Source organism: Battus philenor, unplaced genomic scaffold (assembly GCF_028537555.1).
Source record: "Battus philenor isolate CCGP_79_NKW_IND1 unplaced genomic scaffold, ilBatPhil1.0.hap1 SCAF_25, whole genome shotgun sequence".
Classification (NCBI taxonomy): domain Eukaryota; kingdom Metazoa; phylum Arthropoda; class Insecta; order Lepidoptera; family Papilionidae; genus Battus; species Battus philenor.
In genome coordinates, this window is record NW_027181688.1 from 3320935 (window position 1) to 3348379 (window position 27445).

The 27445-nt window shown below is 33.0% G+C and overlaps 1 protein-coding gene across 1 annotated transcript in view; it reads left to right on the forward strand.

Moving 5' to 3' along the window:
• Positions 1-27239, forward strand: part of LOC137924859 (transcription factor SPT20 homolog) — a 42763-nt gene extending 15524 nt beyond the window's left edge. Inside the window, exons 3-8 of the mRNA XM_068768241.1 lie at positions 17320-17445; positions 18077-18283; positions 19775-21120; positions 24159-24258; positions 26756-26835; positions 27074-27239. Coding sequence (XP_068624342.1) covers positions 17320-17445; positions 18077-18283; positions 19775-21120; positions 24159-24258; positions 26756-26835; positions 27074-27143 — 1929 coding nt within the window. The 3' untranslated portion in view covers positions 27144-27239. The remainder of the gene's footprint in view (positions 1-17319; positions 17446-18076; positions 18284-19774; positions 21121-24158; positions 24259-26755; positions 26836-27073) is intronic.
• The last annotated feature ends 206 nt before the right edge of the window (positions 27240-27445 follow it).

Here is a 27445-nt window from a genome sequence, read left to right on the forward strand (position 1 = left end):
TTTAAAAATAGCATTATTTGCACCAAAAATATTCTTAAAATTATTTATGAATAATGACTTCACGTCGGGGAGTACCTCTTTATTTTAGAAAGGTTAACAGCCTTGACATTTACAAATTTATTATAATTTTTATTTATAATCTTCTTATTTTTATTTAGTGGAAATACATCTAACTTTTATGTTTCGTTAACATAAACAAACTTTAATTTACATATCTAATGGATTCAGGCGTTACTTTGCGGAAGTCCATCCTAAGTAAGAAAAGGACTAATATACAGCTACTTCCGCTATGTAGCAGTAGTCATTTATTAGTAGTGCAATAAAGTGCACCGCCCGCCAGCCCGCTGATAAATGCGCATGCGGCAAACAATGCGAATAGTTGTGTAATATTAGTCCTTATCTTATTTAATTTACATTATATATTTAATACCTTTGCATGTTAAATACATATTTAATAGGTCGATAATTATTTTTATATATTTTATATATTGGGAACCACGAGTGGAGAGTGTGGGTATAAGACCACGACTCGGCAAGCCTAACGTAGAACGTCATAGCGCAAGAGCTCGTTAGGAAATACTGGATCCAGGTCGATTCCCACTGGTCCTTTTGGATATCTATGGCGAGGCCTATGGTTAAATATGAAAGTTTTTTTTACTGAAATTAAGCTAATGATGAATTATTTTATCGGATCTGGGTTCACGATCTTAGAGTCGTTTTTCCAAATAAATATTGCTGCGTTCTTAACATCTTTAAGAAGTAAGAGATATCATCATTATATACCACTGCCCAAAGACATGGATATACCCCAAATATCGCCAGGATGCCTGGTCTTACGCAGCCAGCAGCTAGATTTCTTATGAACCATAACTTCTGACGACATAGTTCACTATGTCGCCAGAAGTTATGGTTGCCACACGAGAACTTTTAGCCTCCAACATCCTTTGGTTGTACCAACGTTGTACCCCGCCCACTATCTCTTTAAACAAGCAATTTTTCGAGTTATGTCGGTTACCTTAGTTCTGTTCTTATCCGATGTAAAATAAAAAAAAAAATTAACCGTGTCGGCAAAAAATTACAGTTTTGTTTTAACAACCCAATGTTATCTTCAAACTTAGATACAAAAGAAATACAACTTTGGAATTGGTAAGTTTTAGTGATTTTTGTTACACTTCCAGCCAGTATCGGAATTGAATTGGAAAGGCTTTAGTTCTATTCTTAGGAAACGAAACGCTCGGAATTGTTACAGTAACGACTTTTGCTCCATTAAATAAAGTTCTTATTGGAGGATTCCGAAGATTTTTAGTTTTGTTAAATCTAAACAGTGTGCTCGGTTATAAGTGCAGTTAAAAATTAGCGTAAAAGTTGTAGAGGGGTAAAATAATCAACCAGTATATGGCATACCGTGTTCAAAAATCAATGGCTTCATAAATAATTAATATCGTAATAAAAATATGCATATATTTTGTACTTCAAAAATTATGATTACTACATATTTAAATTAATTATTGTTTATTATCTGTTCCTGCAGACTTTACTGCTCGTAGTTATTGGACAGTCATATTAAATATAAAAAGAAATAAAGTAATCTAACATATTTTATAGTGATCACTTTATACAGGGTGATTGGAAATGTTTGTTAAAGTTTAAAAGCTTTTAAACTTGTAACCAACCACACCGTATATAAAAATGAATTTCTTTTTACCTTGGTCACGTCACAATTCGAGAATGACTTTACCGATTTTATTCATTTTTTATAGGTTGCCTAATAATTTGAGGAAGGTTTTTGTGTAAATTAAATGACTATTGATATTTGGTTGTATTTTACGGTCTGCGTGGTTTCGTCAGCCGCCGTCAGCCCCGCGAAGCAAGTTCACGATCTTGTTGGAATTCATTAACGTTCACCTTAATCAACCAGATACTCATATTATATAAAATATAATCCTATTATATAAAATTTGGTTAGGCACAGAGTAATCCTATTATATAAAATTTGGTTAGGTAGAGAGAATCTGGCCGTCAGCCCCGCGAAGCAAGTTCACGATCTTTTTGCAATACATAAACGTTCACCTTAATCGATCAGATTCTCTCTACGTAACTAAATTTATATAATCCTACTAATGTTGCTTTGGAAATCATTTCCAGAAGGCTGTTGTTTGCTCTTGATAGGCTTAAGGCCCTTCGTCCATGGCCATTGTTTTAGCGAAACGGTTGAAGCTGTGGCTTGTATACTCTAGCCTATATGAACACAATTCAGTTGTAATGCAAAAGCGATACTATCGCGTTTCTGTCACGATGCTCAGTTCTTCACCCACGCCACCCTTTCTCCGTTTTCTCCCATAGCGATGCAGTATAGCTATGGCCTCGCTACTCTAGCGGGTTACAAATGCGATCAACACGCGTTGTTAGCAATGCTGTCGCAGCATCGCTGCAGACTGTGGGTAAGAAGCTTTAATTCAGCAGGTTATAGTAAGGTTTTCCTATTATACCTGTTGACATTAGAAATTTATTAATTAGTTCCTTGACTAGATTCTAGTACTTGGTCATCATATTTGTATGTAATAGTACTCCGTAATTAAAAAAAATAGATTGTAAATAAAAGGCATTAGCGATACAAATTAAAAGACTTCTTCTTTTTCACGAGACGAAAGTAAATTTGTTTCGTGAATTTTTGCAGTTTCCTTCAATCAATGTAATTCATTACTGGCTGCCACTTCAAAACAATTTGAATTAAAGTATCAACGTCAGTCAAATCAAGTCTAGCGTTCTATTTATTTTAGATCCTAGATCCCAAAGCTATCACAAACACTAAACTTGCCGATTGATAACGAGTGTTTACACGATGTGCGCTTGAATCGTCTCGTCTTTGATTCGTCGTATTCCTGATCAAAAGACTGTGTGTATATCCCAGACTAGCAAACAGTATTTAATCTTCACTATTGAATTTTCAACTTTATGGCTAATTAATACAGTTCAAAATGCCTTGTTATATATAATATATTCGAACATATTCTTAAATTATAATGTACTTGGTGTACCTATACACGCTTTTGCTGTGTTATGAATAAAATTAAGCAAAAAAATTAATAATGAACAGTTTTTAATACCTCAAACATGAATTGAATTTTTTTTTCATAATTCTTCCCCGGTATATATATCTAATAATTTACTAAATCTTTACAACGATTGGATGTATGGTTTTTGAATCTATCGAGTATAGAGAAACAGATACACATTTATTGTTTTATGTATATATTATTTTGTATTATTAAATTGCAAGCTTTTGCTTAGTGCAGGTTTATTTGGTATGGCGTTAATATTTGGAAAATTTCCTCTATGTGTAATTATGACATCACTTTCAATTCTTCGCATCCAAAAGACGTAACCACGTGACCTTATGTGAAAACCTTAATATACCTCAGTTCAGCTTACCGGACCTTTTCAAGAAAAAATCTACAGCAGAATCTTTTGATGAGTTGGCCCGGCATATTGTCCTAAATCTCAAGGCATTTAACGGTCTGTAGCGTTTGGGCAGCGACTTGAAATAAAATAATGTAGCAACTAATATATAATTGAGTATTCCAAATTGTATTTTTAATATATATAAATGTTAGCTGTATTTACCCATAAGAGAAAATTGTGAAAGAAAAATTATAAAACGCTGTCGTGCCTCGCAGCTGGGAGAATAAAGATCCGTATCAAATAGCGGCAACCCTCTTCCAACTGTCTGCGTTTAGTTTAAGCGAAAAATAAATATTGTAAAAAAACACTATCGATACAAATTAGAACTAATAAAAAAGCCCTTAATTATTTTATTGATTAAGTTTAGGTGTCCCTTAAAATACATATTATAAATTATATCTGTATGTTTGTATGTGAGAGATTTCCACCTATGTACTAACTTATCATGGTATCTCTGAAACCATAAAGCTTAGAGACTTGAAATTTCGTGGGAATACATATTTCATGAAATAGAGCTTAGCTAATAAAGGATTATGAGAAATTCTACCCTCAAGTTGCGTTGATAGCGCATTCAATAAACCTAGTGGGGAACAGCTGGTTATATGCTGTATGATAACGCAAAATAAACTTGAAAACCATATATTTATTTAATAGAAATATACACCATTATTAATGATGCACTTCTGTCATTTTACACATTCATTGATTCATTTGCACAAAATTCTGAAAACGGTATTCATGACTTTTAAAGAGGCGGCGTGATGACGTCATCAGTGATTTTTTTTCATGTAAGCATTTATTTGATTTTTACTTAAGCGTTAATTATACATATGTGGTATTTACTTGTACATATAAAAGTATAACAACGAATTTATTGCAGTAGATATTCTCTGACAATTAACTTTAAGAGATGCGATATGCGTGATGCGGTTATAAATTATTTAAGGAATGTGAAGTAAGAAAATATGAAAAAAGGGAATAAAAAGTTACCAAAAGAGAGTAAAATAAAAAACATTGGGGTGAATATATCAATTAAGTTCAAAATCAAAATTCGTTTGTATAAATCATAAATCATTATGGGCCACTCTACGTGTAAAGGCCTCCTCGATTTTGTTCCACATCTGTTTGTCTTTTGCTTTGCTGATCCAGTTTTCACCAGCCTTTCTTTTTATTTCATTAACCCATTTTTCCTTTGGTCTATCTCGTAATCTTTTTCTTGTTGATTGTTGCCACGTTTTGTTGTTTTACCTTCTGTGTCTGTCATTTTTCCTTGTCCATGCGTGCAATATGACTCGTCCAATTCGCGGGTTCGATTTCCGGGTTACATTCTTATGTAATCATACTTTGTGAATTAATTATATAAGATTACAGACGCTCATAAACAAGTTTTCAGTTTTCCAGTTTCCTGGTGGGCAGCAGCGTCTTCTGCGTACCATGATACCCTACCTGCGATAGCGAAATGCATAGTATATATTATATAATATGTATATATATATTTTATATCTATATGTATATATATACATATTATATATATACACACACTATATGAAAAATGTAATAGAGCAAATGATAAAGAGCGAAAGAAACTGTAAAATAAAAAGAGAACTGAAAAAATTATTGCCATAACAAAACCCTGTTCCCAACATAAATAGAGGGTGGAACGAGAGGTCCCCCGTAGCAGGAGCCGCTAAAAAAATAGCTAAGGAGTGGAACAATCCACCGGCGTCAATGTATCTAGCTCTCTATCTTAGGAGTCTTCAAGACAAGAGTGGTTTCTTCTAGGCAAGCATATATAATCGTAGACCTCGTCATTGCTTAATATGCTTCGCTTATAAGCGATAAGAAAATTATAATAATAACCAAAGAAATCCATAGAATTGTGATTATTCCGTCAGCTTGTTAAGCAATAGCAATCGAACATTTAGCAGAATACACAACGATTCTTAATATATCCTAGTATCAACGGAAGCGTATTCCAGAGAAGAATATATTATATTGCGAAGGAGAGAAAGTCAATATTGCAATAAGATTGCACCTCGGGTGTAGTTTTAAGAATAAAAATTACATTTTTATATACATTATTACACTCCTGTGTACTGGCTACGAACTGGAATTGAAAAGATAAATAGGAAGGTGAAGTAGGATAATAAGTGGAGGTAAGGTAATCAGTTCGAGTCAAGTGTGTAGAGTACGGTTGGTAATGAAGACTGTTTCGTTGTTCTGAATTCAAATTCGATTCGATATTCAAAATATTTACTTAGTCTTGCCATAAATATTGTTATAAAGAAAAGCACGATTTTTTTTTATACGTAACATTTATTCCTTTCATAGTGAGTTAGTTTAATACATCAATATATAACTATTAAAAATATACAATGTTTATTCGAAGTGGTCTCCATTGGCTGCAATACAGTCTTTTAAACGTTGAGGCCAGTTATCAATAGCAGCACGAACTCTTTCTAGAGGAAAATTCTTCACTGCCAACCGAATGGATCGTTTTAGGGACTCCAAATTATCATGGCGTTTAGAGCAAGCCTTACTCTCTAAAACTGACCATAAATCATAATCCAATGGATTTAGGTCAGGACTTGACGACGGCCAGTTTTCAGTGCTGATAAAGTCCGGAACGTTAGTTTTCAACCAAGATTGGGTGGATCGAGCTCTATGACCCGGTGCCGAGTCTTGTTGAAAGCACCATTCTTTGTTATTGAACATGGTGTTAGTTAAAGGCTTAACTACCGTCTCAAGAATGGTATTTTGATAAACTTGTGCCGACGTTTTAATACCTTTTTCACAAAAATATGGCTCAGTCACCCCTTCATAGCTAACACCCCACCAAACCATCACTGAAGTGGGATAATGCCCACGTTGTACTCTGTTTACTAATTGCGAAGCTTCTTTAGAGCTTCCAGCATAAATACGGTCATTTTGTTTATTAAAATACTGCTCAATTGTAAAAATTTTCTCATCCGTAAACAAAATTTTTTTGTGACCTCCCTTTGCGTACCGCTTAAGTAGTTGTTTGGATTTTACCACCCTATTCTTCTTTAAATTATCAGTTAAGAAGTGACCAGTACGTCTCTTATAGGCTGCAAGTCCTAAGTCATCTTTTAATATACGCGACATGGTTCTAGGAGCTATCTTCATCTCCCGAGATAAAATCTTTTGCTTACGGACAGGATTTCTTCGAATTCTTTCCCTAACTGCTTTAATCACCTTTTTCACACGAACGGTACGTGGACGGCCAGATCTTTTTCTGTCACAAACAGAGGAGGTATCATTGTACCTATCAATAGCCCGGTAAACAAACATTTGACTAATACCAAGCGGGTGGAGGGTTTTAAAAATTGCACTTTTCTCCATACCTACTTTATGTAAGGCAATCACAGCGATTCGGTTCTCTTTATCACCCCACTCCATTTTAATATAACAAAATATTTAACAATATAATGGCGCGAAAATAAGAAAACACATCAAGCAATCATATAAAAATGACAGATTCCAAATTCAAACGTAATATTTTCTTTTTTTGAATAGTAACAGTATTTATGGCCAGACTAAGTATATTCAAGTAAGAATTTACATAGAGTTTTGAACCGTCAATTACTTTTACATTATAAGTAGCCAGCTACCACCAGCTAGGAACTATAATGTTAAGAAGAGCCGGCCAGAAACTTAACAGTTGTTCTTTTCAATAAAATATATAAGACTCGTTTATGTGTAAATTATTATATAAATCATGTAAATGAGTCAACAAACCAAGTTCTACATTTTTTATTCAACTAAAAATTTTTGAACGCTATAATAAGATTTAATTAATATATACATAAATATATACATAAATAATTTTAGGTTTAAAACTAAGAAAAGGAAGGTCTAAGATAGATTGTGGAACATTATTAAATATGTATACACTTAGACCAATGATTTTTTAATTTTTTTAAAACAAAATTTAGGCGATAATCTCATAAAATCTCATAAAAGAATTCAAATTATGCCGCATTAATAATATTTTATTAAAAATATATTGCGAAGCAACGATTAGAATACCAATTCTTTAAAAAAAAATTTCAGAGGATCTCCAACTTTTAAGTAATAAGTAAAATTATACGTAGCTCGCACAGCTCTTTTTTGTAAAATAAATATAGAATTTGTTTCTTAATAAAATACTGTAAGACAAAATGCTATGGATATAAATAAGATATAAGAGTCAAGAGGTATTAATGCCTGTCAATTGCATTACTTTTTTAATTGAAAATATGGTTAAACTGAGTTTACCTAGAAACGATGAGATTTGTAGGTTTCACTGAACTTGAACAACTTATTCTCTGTAGAAGTGCGTGCTGTTAGGCCGAAGGCTTTTACTGCTTCATCTGAACTGAGTTCACGGAGCTTCCGCCGGTTCGTGAACTTAAAACTTTTAACAGTAACTAAGACTTCATTGCAATTATTAATAAAAGAATCACAGGTTTTATTAAGTACAAATACTTATATAAGTTACACGAGTACCTCCTTAAACGGTATTGTAACTTAAAATTTAAATTATTTTATAAGTAAATTGAAACTAACTAATCTAATAATTTGTCTAAGCGGCAGAGGACTAGGATCTACGATCGTAGGTCGTGTGATCTATTCACAGAATAACTCTTATAATTAAATATAATCTTATTATTTATACTTAGTGCAATCATTTCATAGGATTGTCACTGCTCACAAACAGGTTTCCAACTGTAAAATACCGTCCACTGCGTACCATTAACCCAAAGATCGTCAGCTCGCCGACCAAGCATGACTATTATGGTATATCCCCATAGATATCTTTGTGGAGAAGCCTATGGCATGCAGTGGGCGTCTAAGGGCTAAAATAACAAAAACTTATAATGTTTTAAACTTTTCAGTCACTTTTTTAAGAACTTGTCATAAAAAACTAGTGTAATAATTACGTATATAAAAGCAAGCCACACAATCATCGTTTGCAATTGTTGTCAATATACATGCATAGTAATTGTCTGACAAAACATGAAAATAAAACTGCAGTTTCAGAACTCGTTCCACGTTGGAATTCCGGTTAAAAATAACATAACGCATGTTTGCCACAGTTATAAATAGAACAGTAATAGAACAAAATAAACTACAATGAATGACTAACATCAAAACAGAAAATTGTTAGCAGCAATATATGTTCACAATTCATATATTTGTTATGGGAAAGTTTTACATAGATAAATCAAAAAATCTACGACGAAAAAAGAAATAAATCGTCTTTCTTTTTTAATAAAAACCACAGAGTATATAAAAACTTCTTTCGTTAGCTGTCAAACTTTTAATGTTAACCAAAAAACGTGTTTTTTTTTAAATGAAATAAACATATCGTGTAGCAATACAATGAAAATATAATCTTATTATTATTATTCGTAAGACGTCCACTGTTGGACATAAGTCTCTCCCATAAATTTCCTTTACGATCGGTTGGAAAAGGCTTGCAAGTTCCTTCGTCCCTCTCCTCTGCCGGTCCAAAGAATCCACATATTTTAACTACAGATCTAATAGAAAACATTACCAAACATTTACATGGACCTCCTAAGATGTGTTTGTCGGTCTGTGATCCTCACTTCAGACCCTTAACATCCCAAGGCCATCTATTCTATCTTGTAAATATACGAAACAGTAATAGTAAGTTATCACTTATTTTTATTAAAACAATAAAAAAACAAAGTGATCATTTTACATATTGCATTTCGTTAGAGCAATAACTTTTAGCTCCACGAAGTCTGTCAGAGCTCTTTTCATATATTATTACTGCGCAGTTATATTTTAAAATGATCGATGCGTATTCCTTCGATATTCGGTATTGTAAATGATAAATCTAAAATCTGATTTTGAAGCACAAAATCTAGGATATATTATTTGAAATAGAATAATAATGATACATTTTTTTGTTACACGTGGAAGCTGAATACTCTTTAATAAAAGTTTCACCAAGGAAATATATCCGATATATATTGTTGCTTGTGGGACTGGAATTGAAATAACACTTGTACTCAAAAGATGTGTTATTTTACTGTGCAAAATTTAAACTTAGTTATGGACGACTATACGCGATCACTCAATTATAACTCCGCGAACACCGTAAGTGTTAACGCCTCGTGTCGACCATCGCTTTGTTATCGCTTCGTATCGCTTACGAGACGTCACTCACAACAATTTCTAGACTATTTTACGTGGAGGGTGAGGTAAAGCAACAATAACTACCTGAAGGAATAGCCCCTATAGTAGTTTGTACTTTATTTTATTTAATCGCCTGACAGCTGCAATGAAAGATGCAGTATAACAAGGGACACACAATAAAGCATAAATATGATTTTAGTTTCTATCGAATTGAGCTCTTTTTCTTATAATCAAGCGACAACTTTTGGATAATAATATTATTATCATATAAATATACAATAGGAATAATTAACTTTTTAAATGCGTTCGTTATGCTTCTGTATTCATTTTTAACAGTGTTTTACTTTTCTTATTTTACAGTAAATTTATATATTCTTGTAAGAAAGAGCGACATATTTGTTTTTAGTCTGTGGCATCTAGAATTCTAAAATGGGACACCGGAAGACATTGTTTTTAAGATTAAAATATATAAGGTTTACCATGAATCATATTTACAGGCTTCGCAGCGCGTTCTTTAGGGTCTTGCCGACACATTTAGGGTCATTTTTACATTCTGCGAGCGACGCTATACAATCAGTATTATGACCACGTGTCGTATGTCTGTACGCAGTCTAATTCATTTGTTTCAAATTGTCGAGTTACGTTATACATGGTGTAATGTTTTCTTTTATTTCCTTATGGGTGTATGCGTAGATTTCACATTGGTTACTAAGCGGTAATAATATATCGACTTTATTTATGATATTTTTAAATACGAGTAATTGCAAGTTTTATCGAACTATTTATTTTATTAGACGGTAATCAGTATGTCTGTGTCAATTTATTAGCTAGTTGACTTACTGGACAAATAAATATTAGATTTATTTTGAAGTATAGTGAAATAATTTTTATTCCTCATGCCTGAGTAGAAAAGATTATAATAGGCATTTTATCACCGACAACCTGACATTATACAGATATTTTGTTAAGTGTAAGTTAAGGAATAACCACTAAACAGAATTGTTATTTTGTCTTAAAATATTTACTTTTCCTAAATAGGTAGTTTACTGTCTATTACAATTTAATTTAAGTAAATATAAAAAGACGGTGTAATTAAATCTATATAACTAGATAACTATCTTACATATAATAGAAACTGTTTTTAATGCGTAGCTTTTAAAGTAAGGTTATGTTCGCGGTTCACGAGGTCAAGTCGGACTTGCAGTTGACTGTAGTGTAGTGTGTAGTGTGTAGTCCAGGTACGGGGCTGCCTTTCTCAAAGCCACTGGCGACATTGACATCTATTCCTTGAAGAATAGAGTTCCACGTCTTTTATAGAAAAATACCAAGTGTCCTACAGGATTAATATTTCCCATTAAGTTAGATATTTCGCATTAAGTTACTTTGGTTTTTATTTTATAAAAAGATCATTACATGCAATTTGTTTAAAGCTCGATGTGTAGATCTTTACAAATATATAATTTTTTTCCTCCTTGCTCTAGATATATACTAAAATTAATACAATTTTTTTTTATTTATTGGTGTTATAAGATGTCTCAACGCGTTATTTGTAAGATTCCAATGACTAAATATAAAATAAAGTGTGGCTTGAGTGTATGTAATATTTTTTTGGATTGTTTTCCTTTCATGTGAATGAATGAATGTCATATGAATAGTCGCTGAGATAATCAGAGAATCTGAAATTAAATGATAGATTATACGTCATGTATACCCAAATCATTTTCCATACAGGCTGTTCGGTTGTGGAATGCATTAATGGTAATTATAAGACTTATGAAATGATTGTCATTTTTCTATTTCCCAAAAATTGCATAGACGTCATTATTAAGTTCCTCGGAAGGCATTGGTTCAGGCAGCTTTCATCTGGTTCTTTTAGAAATTATTGGTAGGCCTATATCCAGCTGTCCTACATAGACATCTGAAGGATGAAAAAACTACCTATTTTCAAGGAAATGTGAATTATAAATAATTATCTCAGTTAAGTGCCAGCTTCATACAAGCTGATTTAATGTTTTTTTTATTCATTGCCATTTTTATAATTAGATACTTACAATGTATTTATTGTTACTATTTAAATAAATGCATTTCTATGTGTATGTAAGTAAAAGAATGTATTTATATATTTATCATTTTCAAAACCACAATATCTCATACAACGTACACGTCTGTTATATAAACTCTTTTAAAAAATTATGGTACGTTTTTATTATGTTGCCTGTACAATGAAAGTGTTTTAAATTAAGTTATATTAAAAGTTAATTACTAAAAAGATTCAGTACAGCCAGAAATATTTTAGATCCGTCGTAAAAATTTCATTTCAGTAATGTGTCGGCCATGTCTTATCTGTCATCAAACCAACGATCACTTAAATTTTTAAATTTGAAAATGGAATAAGATTTTTTATGTTACTTTTTTAGCAAAACTAAAAGATGTAAAGGCCGTATTGCCTGGTTTTTGACATCATGGCTATTACGCGTTTAAAACTGGTCCATTTTGTAATTCCTGTCTTGGATAATAAAACAAAAAAATATATTTATTTATAACTAAAAATATATTAAAGGTTTGTAAACTATGTAAAAGCAATATTAAATATATTACACCATTGTTGTTGATTGACTCTGAAAACAATTTAGGGGTTATAAACTCCCGTTAATTTCAAGACGGTGGATTGATGAGGTCGTTAACCATCCTGACAACACCACGAGGGTTTTCGATGGTAACGTGAACAACGGAAAGATTTATTTAAAATGGCACAGCTCCCGGGTAATGGGAGATTCTTAACCTGCAGATACTGCGGTTTACCACTGGTTTTTGTAGGTAAGAATCCCGTATAACACTGTCCTTTCCAGAGGCATGGTATCTTGAACACCCAGAAGATTCTCCCCCGAAAACAAAAAAGGTTAGGTTAGCTCTACACTGGAAATAATGATGTAAAGGAGAAAATTAAATTTCATATAAAATTACACTAAAAGAATAAAAGATGAAAAAAAAATAATAAGTATGTATTTCACGTTGTGATTTTTAATAATACAATTGAAGGTCATATAATTATACGCTTCCAAACAGGGCACATTATTATTCTATTTTAAAAATTAAATTGTAAATACAAGAAACTGTGACTGAAAAAGACCTTTCGACTATAGTATGTCATAATAGTACATTAAGGTCAGTAAGTGCAGTAGTAAGTAAGTAAGTACAGTAAGGTGTATTAAATGTAGTCTAGGATATGTTTTTTAAATTAAATAAAAACTGTTGAAATAAAATATAACAAAGTGTATTGGTACGTATAAATATATAAGGTTTGTTGTGTCGTAATAAGTGCGAGTGATACACCTGTGTGTATCCGTGTAAATTTATGCGTGTGCGTGTGTGAGTAAATTCTAGAAATTTCATTGCAAGACGGCTTTTGTTAAGGTTTAAATATTCATTTACTTGATCCTTATGGTTAAAAAATATCGTTTGAAGTTTATGTCGATTACTTTATTTCTTTGTATATTATGTGATTAATAAATTACTTTAAATTAACTTTTAAAATACTCCAATTTGTAAGTCTATGTTTAATCATATGGGTTTTATAGTACTGGAGTGGAGTCCATGGATCAGCAAGAGCATCATAACACGTCTACCCGCAAGGTGGGCAGGCGACCATGGTAAAATTATCGGAAGACTTTGGACGCGGGCGGCTTTCTATAGAAAATATAACAAATAAAATGATGATTATGCTGATGATAATTTCAAAGCGAATCGCAAACGCTTGAAGTTATAATGAGTAGAGTTAATAATAATACGTAATTTTTTTGTTGAAACAAAGGTATAGGTGTTAATGATGTGTCATAGTAATAGAGCTATGTTTCACCACTAGAGCGTACAAATATAACAGTCAATAAATACTATTATGTAAATATACATTCAATACAATATCAGCGAATTAATTATATGTTTGAAAGAGAAAATAATAATGCAAGTATAATAAAGATAAATTTAATAGAGTGATGGTAGTCTAGGGGTAAGGACTAATTCTTGTGATGTAAGTCGCGGATTAATTGTATATACAATCTTATATTATTTACACTTAGTGCATTAATTATGTAGGATTGTCACTGCTCACAAACAAGTTTCCAGAGAATAGGCAGCAGCGTCCTCTGCGTACCATAAAACAACACTTCTATCACCAACGCGTCTGTCAAAAGTGGTGATTATGGTATATCCTCCCTATAGATGTCGTCGAGAGAGCCTTACGTTCATCAGTTGGGGTCTACTTCAGTTATATTTTGCCAAAAAATGGTAAATCAATTGAATTAACACGTTCACTGCGGCTTGAGGTCGATTAAGCCTCATGGTAAACTTTGCACTGGTGCGGCGCGTAAAACTCGTGTTTTCTCTCTAGTGCGGCGGCTGTTTACACTCAACCGTAACTTAAAGGTATGACAAAGACAAATATAGCTTTCTTTATGTCTGCGAAGCATTGACTCAATATTGTTAAAAAATATTGATGAACATGAGGCAGAAAAGGCCTCAACCGCACTACTAGAAAGTTCAGCTTGAGGCTGATTCAACCTCAGCCGCACCAGCTGAAAGTTCTTCAAAATTGGGCCCGCAGTGAACGTGTTAATTTAGCAGTAATCCACAGGATTGCATAAGAAATGAGTATCTCCGTAAATGAAAGTCACTGATATAGCAAGTAAGTATTTAATGTTAAAGTTCACCAACAAGATGGACAAGGACAACCTTGTTCAAGGTAGATCTTTAGAATACAGTCTTATTAAGGATCTATGGGAGAGGCTTATACACAGAAGAGGACGTGTTAAGGCAGAAACGATTACTGTGTTAATTTAATTCTTAATCATTTTAAAGAGAAATCCTTAAAAGCACTATTTAGTAAGGATCCGTCAATGGATCACGCTTTTTACAGTACAAAAGAGTGGTTTCTTTGTCAAGTCATGTCTCAAGACAGCGTACTGTTCCGTTAATGAAATTATACGCTTAAGTTATAAGCTCATAAAAATAATATATGCATCAAATGTTGGCAACGTTCCATCTCTTCGTAGTAACAATGTTTCTTAATGAAAGTATATTTAACAATTCTTTCTCATGAAATGTCGCATACGATCTACAAATGGTTTTAAGTTAGCTGTCACGACTTACTTAACTATGACGTAGTGGTTAAGTTTCATCGCATTATGCGACGAATTCACGAAACACTATGAAATATTTCGTGTTCTTTACGTGTTCCTGTATATATATATATAAGTATAAGCATGTATATATATATATAAGTATAAGCAAGCTGCATATATATATATATATATATATATATATATATATATATATATATATATATATATATATAAATATATATACATATATGCAGTTTTTCAAAACCTTATAGATACTTAATACGGAATGTTATACAAAGTGATGTGTTGTTTAAGAGTGCACTCAGGATTTCCTATAGCAAGCGCACTGATTCACGAACTAATTTACCGCGTTATACGGGAATCCTAGTATAATCTAATTTTATAATGTACTAAAACTTGCACACGTACTTATTAATTAATAAATCGTACATTTTCTGGTATTTATAATTATTATATCACATTTAATATTAACCAATCTAAGACATTTATGACTTCCCTCTGATTTCTAGCCTAACATGGTAACCACCATGACATTACAACCTGAACCTTTTGTCCGCGACGCCATTTCCCGACAGGAACGACACACATGAAATACAACACCTATATCTATAATAAATATATATCCCCGTGCGTGTTAAGACGAAAGTCTATGATCAATGTTTGCTATCAGTGATGGCTCAGCCAGTTTAACGTTGTGTCTCCCTGTGAGCACGCCAGTTAGGCCCAACCTGATTGAACCATGGAGAAGATTATTGTCGAAAGTTCTCTATGAGATTAATCAGGAGTAACGAGATATTTAGGCCAACGAAAGTAACCGATATAGCTCAGATTGGCAAGTAGGAAGTGGCAGAGAGGCCATCTAGAACACAGAACAAATAACCGCTGGGTCGTCCAGGTTCTGAAGTAGAGACCACGGACTGGTTAGTGCAGCGTAGTAAGTCTACTGGAAAGGTGGACGCATGACTTTGTTTTATATGAAGACGCTGGGCGCAGCCCAACTCCAACCAGTCTTATCGGAAATTTGTAGGAAGGTTTATGTTCAGCAGTGGACATTTTATGAGAGAAGTGATAATGATGATATTGCATGACTTCAATATTAATGTGATTATATTTTCATTGTAATGCCACACGATATTTTTTGTTTGATTACATCCTAATATATTTTTCCTTTGGTTTTGATTTAACTAAAATGTTTGACACGTAGAGACATATCGTCCTTCGGCAGAAATGATGATAATGATGACCTTTGTCTGGTAAATAAACTGATAAATACATCTTATAAGGTTACCAACGTTTCGAACGTGAACGGAAAGGGACGAATCCCGGACAGAAACCGCGCTCGCAGCCTGGCTATGTAAATTCGTAAGGTCGCAAATGTTCGCCTTCTGAATTATAATTACATTATCATTGTCTATAAAAACCGAAGCCCGCGCCCACAGCCAAGCGAAAGTCAACGATAATGAAGGTGATACATGTTGTGTTTATTGTGTTATATTTTATCTGTGATATTCGTGCTTTTTTTTAATACGTCATTTTTCACACGGGTTTTTTTTATCTGTGTCAAAGCATTAACGATCATCATTCGTTTATAAAAATATTTATCTTTATTATTAATTTAATTATTGGAATATGTTAATTATTTCATTGTGAAATATGTATAATAGTTGTAGTTAGAAATAGTCAAAACTTTCTGGAATTTCAGAACATTCGAGAATAAATTTCGAATGTTTTATTATTAATTTAATGTTGATTTAAATTGAATTTTTTGAATGAGAATGAATATTCTCGCTTATAAAAACTGTAAACCTATAATTGATCAATATAAACAATGGAAGCCAGAGTAAATAAATAATAGAAGTCGATTTCCCGCCATATTTATTCGTGAATTTTTTGGGTTATTTTTGCGTTAGGATCCAAATTAAAGATTCATTATCATTTATTACAATTATTATAAAAACGGTTTAATGACCGGATTTTGGATATTCATTGCACTATTTTAGAAATCATGTAATCATTTATTTCCTAACGCACACTCAAACGTTTTTTTTAAAAATTAGCTCTTTTAATAACTGCGGTTATTTCGTTTATATTCCTTATTGATTATCAAAACTAGAAACTATTGTTAACTGTGTACACTTTAGTTATTTAAATATAATTTGTTATAAAGTCATTATCGTTTTCAATTAATAAAACGTATGGATTTCGTCCGAGCAGTATTAAGTCATGTACAAACAATGTTTTATTATTCATAACTTTTTATAGGTTATAAATTTTAATAAAGTTTTATGTGTCTAAGATTAGATGAAGAATTAGGATTTATTACGCGCCTTGGAGTATTTTACGACTATATTATAAATGTCATAAATGTTTTTTACTTTATTTAATGTTATTTAATACTAAATACTTGATGTATATATGTGATTTAGTGTGTACAATTGAAGAATATTGAAGACACTGTCTTCTACAGTACCTTCATAACAGGGTGACAATGTTAAAATACGGACAAAATTTTATTGTTTTTCGATATTAAAAAAAAACATCTCCTCATCAGGAATTGTTGGTTGTTGTTTCTCTGGTGTTGAGTGGTGCCGTCGCTGAGGCTCCGGCGCCGTACCAGCCCAGTGGATGGCGACCAAGCGGTCCCGTATTCGAGCTACCACCAAGGACACCCTCACAGGTTAGTTTTAAATTAGAATTGTTTTATGTGTACATTGATTTACAACTATATTATAGTTATATTTTCTATCGTCCACTGCCAGATATAGTAGCCCCCTTGTATCAATTTCCTATAGGACCTAGAGTAAACGACCAGCATCTGACTCCAGAATCTAACCCTGAGGCCACCAGCTTTGTAGTCTACGTAACCTGCCCAATGCCACTTCAGTTTGCCAACCCGTTGTGCAATGTCCGTTATTTTTGATTATCTACGGATCTACACATTCCTGATTCGATCTCGTGGAGAAATCCTGACGTGGTCACAAATATTGGTCGGAGACTTTTGTCTAAGGCACTGAGGTACATTGAGACATAAAACGTTGTCTTTAATGTCTCAGGTTCCCACTGTTGGGATATAAGTGTTTCCGATAACGGGTTTAGGTTATGTATACCATATGAGATTAGAAATTAAATGAAAATAACACAGCTTATGGATTGATAACACCGTAATCGTTGTATTTAGAGGTGATATAAAGCGTTTGCCAGGGATTGAATCTATTACCTATGTGTAAAATATCGCACTACGAAGGATATTGTTTACTATGTTTCTTATAAAAAGGTTGAAATAATAAATATAATTGTTTTTATTGCAGCAACCTCCTCTATATCTACCACCTGTCGATCCCCGTAACAACAGACCGACAGAACTCGACCCTGGCGTTGATGTGTCCGTCCAAGGCCTTCCTGCGCAGGAGCAACTGCCAATATTCCAAGTCTCACCGATCAATGGACAGCAATATATCGGCCCGAACTTCAATTCCGACATTAAGGGATTAGAGCAAAATTTGCAACAGTCACAGGTAAAGAAATATTTATTATTATATTGTTAAGAAAAACGCTGTACGGCGGCACAGCTCGACGTAGTGGGGGCCTGGGAAAGATGGTCAGGAACATCGTCGCCGCGAGTTTGAGACGGAATGGAGCGGCCATTACTTCCTTCGCCTCGTCGCTTGAATACCTAAGGCGAGGTACAGCGATTGCGGTATCTACGGTTATAGCTGCCCGCCAGACTTTGTAGCTTCGAAATTTATTGAAAGTCCAATCAAAACAAGTAAATCAAATGTATTTCAGAGTAATTACTTTATTTATTAATTCCATAATTAATAATAATTATATAATTACAGAAAAAAGTTTTTATTTCTCACACTGCAAGACTTTAGTTGTATTTTCATTGTAACGTAGTATGATATATAATATGTTTTGTTTTATATTATATTATATTCTACCATGTTTTTTTGCTTTTGAGTAAATATTTAGCAGCAAAGGATAGCAAGATAAAATAAAATAAAAATCTTTTTAAGTGATTTTATGTATTAATTAATATGTTAATACTAAATAAAGGTTATTAACAAAAATTAATAAAAATAAGCCAACAAAATGTAGAAGAAAGTGCAGAGGAAGTAATAAACCCATATAGGACTTGTACTAAAGATACACTCTTTTTTCTTTTAATTGGGGACAAATATTTGACAGTAAGAGTAGATGTTTTTATTTACGATATATTTTATACGAAAAATGAAAAACGAAACTTTTTTTCCATTTTCATAACAATTATTCCTAATTTAATTTTGCGTTTGTCACTTAACAAATACAACAAAAATGTAATCGTAAGTATGACAAATCTTATTGTTATAGATAAACACTATCTATCAGTTACACATTTACAACTTTACCGGATTTAAGAAGGTGGAGAGACCAATGTGCTTAGCTTAGACCGTTTCACAGTACTTAGCTACCCTAGAGACCTTTGGTAGGGCCCACACTTTAAGTATTTCATTAAACTTACTATGGAGATATAACATAAAAAGAGTTTGCGATTGCAATGTGGTATAACGCTGCTACCTACCCTCTCAAAACCTATTTATGAGCATATATGATTAATGCACAAAGTATGAATTATAAAAAAAATATATCTTAGTAATCGAACCCGCGACTAAGATCGTAAGTCTCAGTCCTTACCACTGGGCTACCATTGCTCTTCTATTGCCAATATGTAATTACGTGTATGAATGCGTAAACCTTTTGTTTTTCTATAGTAATAGAAATTGCTATAGAACGAACATGGAATAATTAAGTGATCCTATATTAGGTTTATTTAAATTCCATCTGTATAGTTAGTGAATCTATAATTTGCGCCACGTACGAGTTTCATGTGGTAAAGGTATTTCATCACCAATTAACAAAGTAACATACGTAATGAATTGTAATAGTTGATTAATTAGATGAGTGTGTAATTTAAAATCTAAGGCTATTATAGGTTTGAATCAATTTTGTGTTTAAATGTTTTGCAGTATCAACTTCAACAAGAAAAGGCACGGCAGCTTTCAAGACAGCAACAATATCCAGTAAATCCTAACGCTGCAAGTGGTTTACCAAACCCACAACCACCTCGCCAGTTCATACCGCAAACTACAGCCGCACCACAAACAAGTACAACAGCAAGACCTAAAGAAGTAGAACCGACAACTGAATCTGGTTCGACCAAAGAAGAGAAATTAGACGATAAAGATTCATCCAAAAAAGAGAAGATTTCAGTTGAGGTCTCAAAGCAGAATTTGCAGGAGTATCCCCCAGAATTGTTCATAAACGCATTAGCTCAGTTGCAATTACAACCACAGTACGTTCCTTTACAACAATTCGGTCAGTTGAGAGAACAAGTTTTTTATCAACCATCACAACAAGGCGCGCCTGAAAAGCAAATATCACCAAGTTATGCTGAACCTACGCAATTTGCTTTGTCTCCCGTATTAGTTCAAAACCAACCTCAGCGACAACAACAAGCTATTGTCCCCCAACAAGCATTTGTCCCAAATCCTGCCTTACTAGTACCACAACGACAGGAGCAACCCGCCAGTCCCATAGTCGTGCCTGCTGTAAATCAGGAACCTCTGCCCCAATATCAGCCAGTAGCGCAAGCACAGTTGGCCCCAGTGCCTTCACCACAGTACCAGCCAGTAGTAAATCAGTACCAACCACCGCTAGCACAGTACCAACCAATCCCAAACCAATATCAACCACAAATTAACCAAGAACCGCTGCCCCAATACCAGCCAGTTGTAACACAGTATCAACCAGTACAGACTGCGGTGCCCCAGGAACAATTACCTCAGTACCAACCCCCTGTGAACCAATATCAACCAAGCGCGCAACCACAGTTTCAGGTTTATCCCCAAGATGCATCCGTAGCATATCAGCCACAATTGGTTAATCAACCTCAACCACAAAATGCTCAGTCTGGAGAAGGTAAGAGTGAAGAACCACAATACGTTTACCAACAGACATACCAACCTCAAGAGGTCTACCAGCCACAAGAGGTTTATCAACAACAGGTTCCAGCGAATCAGTTTGTAGGCCAGGCACCGCAAAATTTCTTCATTCCTCAAGGTCAACAAGCAGGTTATCCGAATCAAGACTTGAACCAGGTTTATCAAACCCAATTTCCTCAACAGCAATACGCTCCAAGTCAGTTTGGAGTAGAGCCTATTGTACAAGGACAGGATGCGTTTCTACAGAGTGGTCTTGATGTGAACCAAGAGGATAATGGAATAGATGAGACGCAGCAACAGGAAACGGAGGTCGATGACGAAGAGGATGAGGGCAACAAGGCCACCGCCGTGGCAACCGCTTTCGGCACAAGGTCGGTATGCTTGTAGAATTTGAATTAGCACGTCTCAGATCGCGTATTGAATATCTAATACAATAAACATTGCCATGTTTTGACATAACGTAATTGTGACGTAAACTCGATCGCCTCTGACATATTTATATGGCTATTTGTCAGTTGAATCATTTGTAGTATATTTTATAATACACGACGCAATAACACTAGTGGTAGTATATTTTAATGGTAGCGCAATAACACGAGTGTTAAACCTTCATTACTTTGTAAAACGCTGTCTCTCGACGTATGATCACAACTAATGTGATTGACTATGAAATTCGACTAATTTGTTAATATGTATAATACTATATCTGGTCTATCTATAAGAAGAAAACGTCAAAATTGCTAATGAAGAAATATTTTAAATACGTAGCCTTTAAATTATCGTATAATACGCTTAATACTACTGTAGCGCTAGTATGATCACACTGGACAGCCTACCTGTGTTTATTATGGGCTCTTCACATATCATAGCGGTAACTTCCGTAGTTTCATTTTAGCTATTAGCTCCTTTGTCATTCTTCCCAAGATGTACACGAGTGATCACCGTAAATGATCATTAGTAGACAATACGTTAAATACATAAATGAATATTATTGAAACTGACATTAGAGAAATATTTGACATTACAAAATTAAATTTAACTTCAGTTTAGGTTGGCGATACTTAATGTCTGGCTGTGAATGAAGTAATTTCTGATATTAACAAGTACAATTAATAATGTCACGAAAGTTGGTTTATCACCATTACAAGTCAAAGTTCGTAGCCAACCATCGCTTTTGCCCGTTTTTTGGGTTGAGAATATGCGTTAAGAAATTTTCAGATTTCAATCCCTAGTCGGGCACACTCACAAACTGTTACATTAAGTGAGTAAAATGAGAAGGAATATATGTTTATTTCGATTCATTATTATTTAAGCAAGCAACTACTACTATTAAAGTAACATCAAATTCATTAATTTATATCTTAGTAATTAAATGATTTAACCAACTAATTAATAAACAGAATTCAGTATTAATCAAAAATGCGATTAAAGTAACTTATTATTTATAATTAATAAATTTAGATATTATTAACAAATCAAGTTAATTAAGAATTCTTTAACAAATAAAACCGAATACTTGATTGAGAGAAAAAGGTTACAGCTTAGTAAGTAACAATAAATCTCAAACTTATATTAAAGAAATATTGAATAAATTAATTTATTCCTTTATTAATATATAATTAAATTAAGTTATTAATGAACAAATACATTAATAACCTATAAGGCAAATAAATAATGCTATAATAAATAAAACCGAGTTAGTTTTGGGTAAATAAAAGGTTTTGTCGGCAATGTTAGTTTTTCCTACATGTACACTTGACTGCATATTAATATTGACACTCACCAACCCGTGCGGCATTCAAAATGAGGTCTCTCGGGTCACTTCATATGAAATAGCAGGGGTGTCAAACTTAAGCTAATCTGGGCAAAATACATTTTTTTTCTTTAGGTGGGCCGCAAAAAATTAATGTTCATTTTATTTTGACTAGCATATTGTGATAAACATATACGCTTTTAATTTTATATATCAGTTTCATCTCTGATACACATTTCTATTTTTATTTTACTTTGCATGCCATATATTGAACGGGTCACAAAAAAAAAAATAATCTCAAGCCACAATGCGGCCAGTGATAAACATATTTTCCGCGAGTTTGACAACCCTTAAATAGACTGTACCGTAATACGCGGGAAAGAGATTTCTAATTTATGTTAGACTTGTGTATAATATTAAAAAAAAACATTTTTACCTCCTTTACTTATATTCCAACATTTGCCTATTCTTGGATTTATTTTACAGTAAAAATAAATCCTAGTTATGTACAGGATGATACGGGATTGCTATAAAGGTCACTGTGAAATATGATACATTAATTTTATCTTTGTGATGCGAATGGCCAAAAACTTCTAGAAAACCAAGTCAGGTGGGACAGATAGTAAATAATCATTAATTTTATTTATAATATATGTAGCAATCCGAATTTTCACAAAGTATTTTTTTACTATATCATAATAATGTTACATATTATTTTTGAAACTGTTGATTTTTGCTTTGGGTTTATATGAATTAACTGACATCTTATGAGCTATAAATTCATTCACTTATTATATTTTATACTTATATATATATATATATGTATATATATATATATATATATATATATATATATATATATATATATATATATATATATATATATATATATGTATATATATATGTACACATACAAAATGATTATTCATAAAATTACATGAAAAACTAGCTATCACAACATACTTCTATTAAAAGTAATTAACCTTACTTAGTTTAAAAGAAGAGAATTAAACATATATCACGTGATCACTTTAAAATATTGATTATTATATGAGGAATTAAATGTCCCTTCGCTCTTTATTGGCACTGATTGCGTGGCTATATTTTAACAAAATCGTTTTACCTAACAATTAAAGTTTATAATATTTATTCAGAATAGGAACAGACCAATTCTTTAAGCCGTTCTTAGTTTATCTGTACATGGCATAAGAAATATTCCTACCAATTTAGAGGTTGTAAGCCTTATGTTTTCAGAGATATCGTGATGAGTTGGTACATACCAACACACTTATGTATGTTTAAATTAATAGGCGGTTGAATTAGCTACGATTATTCACAAAAATATGTGAAAATAATCAAGACAATGACACGCACAGACGGGGTTTTTAATTCGAATTTTATTTTTGTTAGGTATTGGTCAACATTCGCACAGTCTAATCAATTTAAATTCTTTTTCGTTTGTGTAGACTGGCAATTATTTATTAAAATTTATTCTATGGTTTGCACAGATAAGGTATCGATTTTTTGCTACACAATGTATCAAATATTTTTTACTGTAAGATCGTACCTCAAGCTTTAAAGTAAACATTGAAAAATATATTTATATTTGGATAGATTTATGTATTACTTTTGTTAAATTGCCAATAATGAACACAGGACACAGCCCCGTGTTTTCTCACAATACGGCGTGCCTGCAACGAGCTCTCCTGATCAGACCAGCCGTGGATATCCGTCCACCACGGAATCAAACGCAGAGGTTAGTAATAATATACATAGAAATTGTTTCAGCCTATAGACACTAACTGCAAGATATGGGCCTCCCCTTAAAATATCCATATACTATAATGACCATGCTTAGCAGGCGGGTTTGTGATTGCAGTGTGGTATCATAGCATGCAGAAGACGCTGCTGATAATCATCTGAAACTTGTTTGTAAGCAGTGGAAATACTATATAAATTATGAACAACGTGTGAATTATATAAGATGCATTGAACCCGCGACCTATGACTGCAAGTCTCACACCTACCGCTAAGCTACTACTGTTGAGACATAGAAATAGGTCTCATTGATTCAACGATATTGTTTTAATATACATACATTATTAATTGTATGTATATAGTGATGAATGTAACATAATACAACAATATAACGATAAGCTTGTTATGCTTTCGTCTAACTTCAAGTTTATTTTCGCTATAGTAATAGACAAACATTTTTGAAGTAAATATGAAAAGTTTTTCTATCAGTAAACTTATTTCATAACACTCTATTTTGTTCTCACTGCCGCCTCCATGAAAATATCCAGCGCCCTCTATGAAGCAGTAATATACTGTTGAGTATATTAGCAATTGTAATAATAATGTGGAATATTTTGCATTAAATATTTGAAAAGAGAATAAAAAAATTAACTGGCACTCTAAAATTTTTTCAACGACGTTCATATTTCCACAAGAAAAAAATAAAATGCCTGCGGAGTGGATGCTAGACGGACGTGTAATAAGCGTATCTTTTTTAATGGCAACGTACGCTGCTCACTATTAAGTGGTATGTGGGTCAAATGTTGACCCACTACGGTCTATATCAAAACTGCTAAATAATGTGCCGTTTTGTTGAGCTGAGGTATACCCGAGGTTAGGCATTTGCCTTGTGTAACTTTTTTTTTAAATTAATACTCGTGCATTTATGCTACGGTTGGTTCACTTTTTAGCAAGATATATACTATAGTGATGTTGTAACTTCGTCATTGTTATTATACTATATGATATAGTGGAAGTCCATCCTAAGTAAGAAAAGGACCAATATTTAGCCACTTCTGCCGCCAAGAAGAGTCATCTCTGTGTTTGGCACTAATCGGTGTAACATAACTCCTAAAGATGACCCGTGGAGGGGTGAAACCCGTGTTGAATAGTTTTGCGGTGGCGGTTGTGTGATTCGCATTGTTTGCCGCATACGCATTTAGCAGCGGGCTTGCGGGCGGTGCACTTTGTTGCACGACTACCACTGCATGTGCGGAAGTGGCTAAATATTGGTCCTTTTCTTATTATACTGTATGACGTCCACTATTGGGCATAAACTTCTCCGATATATTTTTAAAAAGATTTGATGAAACGGTCTGCATTTAGATGCGTCAAAATCATAACAAGGTCGTCTGCCTGCCCATGGGAGAACGTATTTATCTGCACTTGCCGTGGTATCCGCTTCAGAACAATGGCCATACAGCCATCTGTTCTTCTTGTTAAATAGTTCATTAGCACTTAAGTGCTATATATGCTAATAATCTAGACTAGTGTTTCTAAAAGTGAAGCCTACGCCCCTCAGTAAGACAATTTAATTATTAAGGAGGTTAATTAGAAAGTGAACTCGACACGAGTTTAATCCTTTAGCTTTAATATAAAAAAAATATTTATGTTACATAGGGAAGGCGAAAGAATTTTAGAAAGACTAAGCATGGCGCATAAAATTAATACAATTAAAATAACTAATAAATATTTATTAAAACTTTTTATTATAAATGTGTATGTTATATACATGTTAACTGCACATTATTTATAATTTTACCTTTTCTAAACTATGGCTGCCTGTAAAAAATTGCCTTGTGTAATTAGACCGCTCATTGTACTCTTTTATTATTATGAAACTATTTAAATGTATCCTAGAGAGTACAATAATGAATAATAAACAAGTTTGAAAAATAGTTATCTAAACTATGTGGGTTGCTAACGTTTATCTGTAGATCTCTTTATACTTGATTTAATTTTGTAGAGAAATTTCCAAGCATAACCCTCTCCACGGCTCTTTATTCGTAGAATCTAGTCTTAAAGTACTAAGGGTTAGGAAAATGTTTCGTAGTTTCACGTACCCTGCTCAGCTGAATTGGATTCAAATTTAATTACATTACTATTACTAGATAGAATATCTCATACTTATAGGGTATAAATTATAAGAAATGGTTTACATTCTGAAAAATAAGTTAGTTTGCGATCGCGAGAATATTACCTGATTTTAATAAGAAGAGTGAATGTTAGTGACTACAAAAAACCGGTATGTTCGTTGCGGATTCTTCTCAAGTCGAGGGGTGTACGAAATCATTGTTGATTTATATTGAGGAATGCCATTGTAAGGTAGTTCAATTTAATTCTAATTTCTATCAATTTGACTTCTATCAAATTTTTCTTACAGCGTACATCAGAGGTTATTGTAAACGGGTAGAGTTAGTAAAACTATTTGATTAAATTTATTCAATTCATTGCAGGATACCACCGAAGATATACCCGCCATAGCACAGGCAACCGCTGTCGCCAATCCAACCAGGAACAGAAGCGCTAGACTAAGGTAAGTTAACTAATATTTTAGGTTAGTTTTAAATGTTTCGTTTTATGTTTTATAGAATAAATGAAGATTTTAGACGAACAGAGCGCTAAGAAACATCAAAATCAGTAATATAAGAAAACTTAAACGTTACATAGTTTGTGAATGTTAAAAAAAATAGCTGAGAAAATTATAATAGTAATATGGAATTAGTTATTGTTTGGCGGAACATTAATATTGTATACATTGCTTTTTTTCTCAGGAGCCGCCGCCCGAGACCTGTCTTTACAGTTGACAGATCAGGACATCTAGTGCTTGCAAGAGAACAATAACTGAATCGACAACGACTTCAACAAACTATACTTTGATATTTATTACTATTCCAGTAGCAGTAATATAATCAGTTGTATTTATTGTCAAATTAAATAAATGGCGTTATAAATTTAAACGTTTTAATTTGGTTAATCATGTTTTTTCTTATAAATAAAGTCTGATAATAGCATGTGTAAAAATATATACAAACTTTTGTTTATTTGGATTTCCAACATCCAAAATTATTTTCTGTAAACTTTTTATTGTGTTGTTTAACATATTTTTACTTCGACATTGCTTTTAACTCTTTAAATCAGTTGCT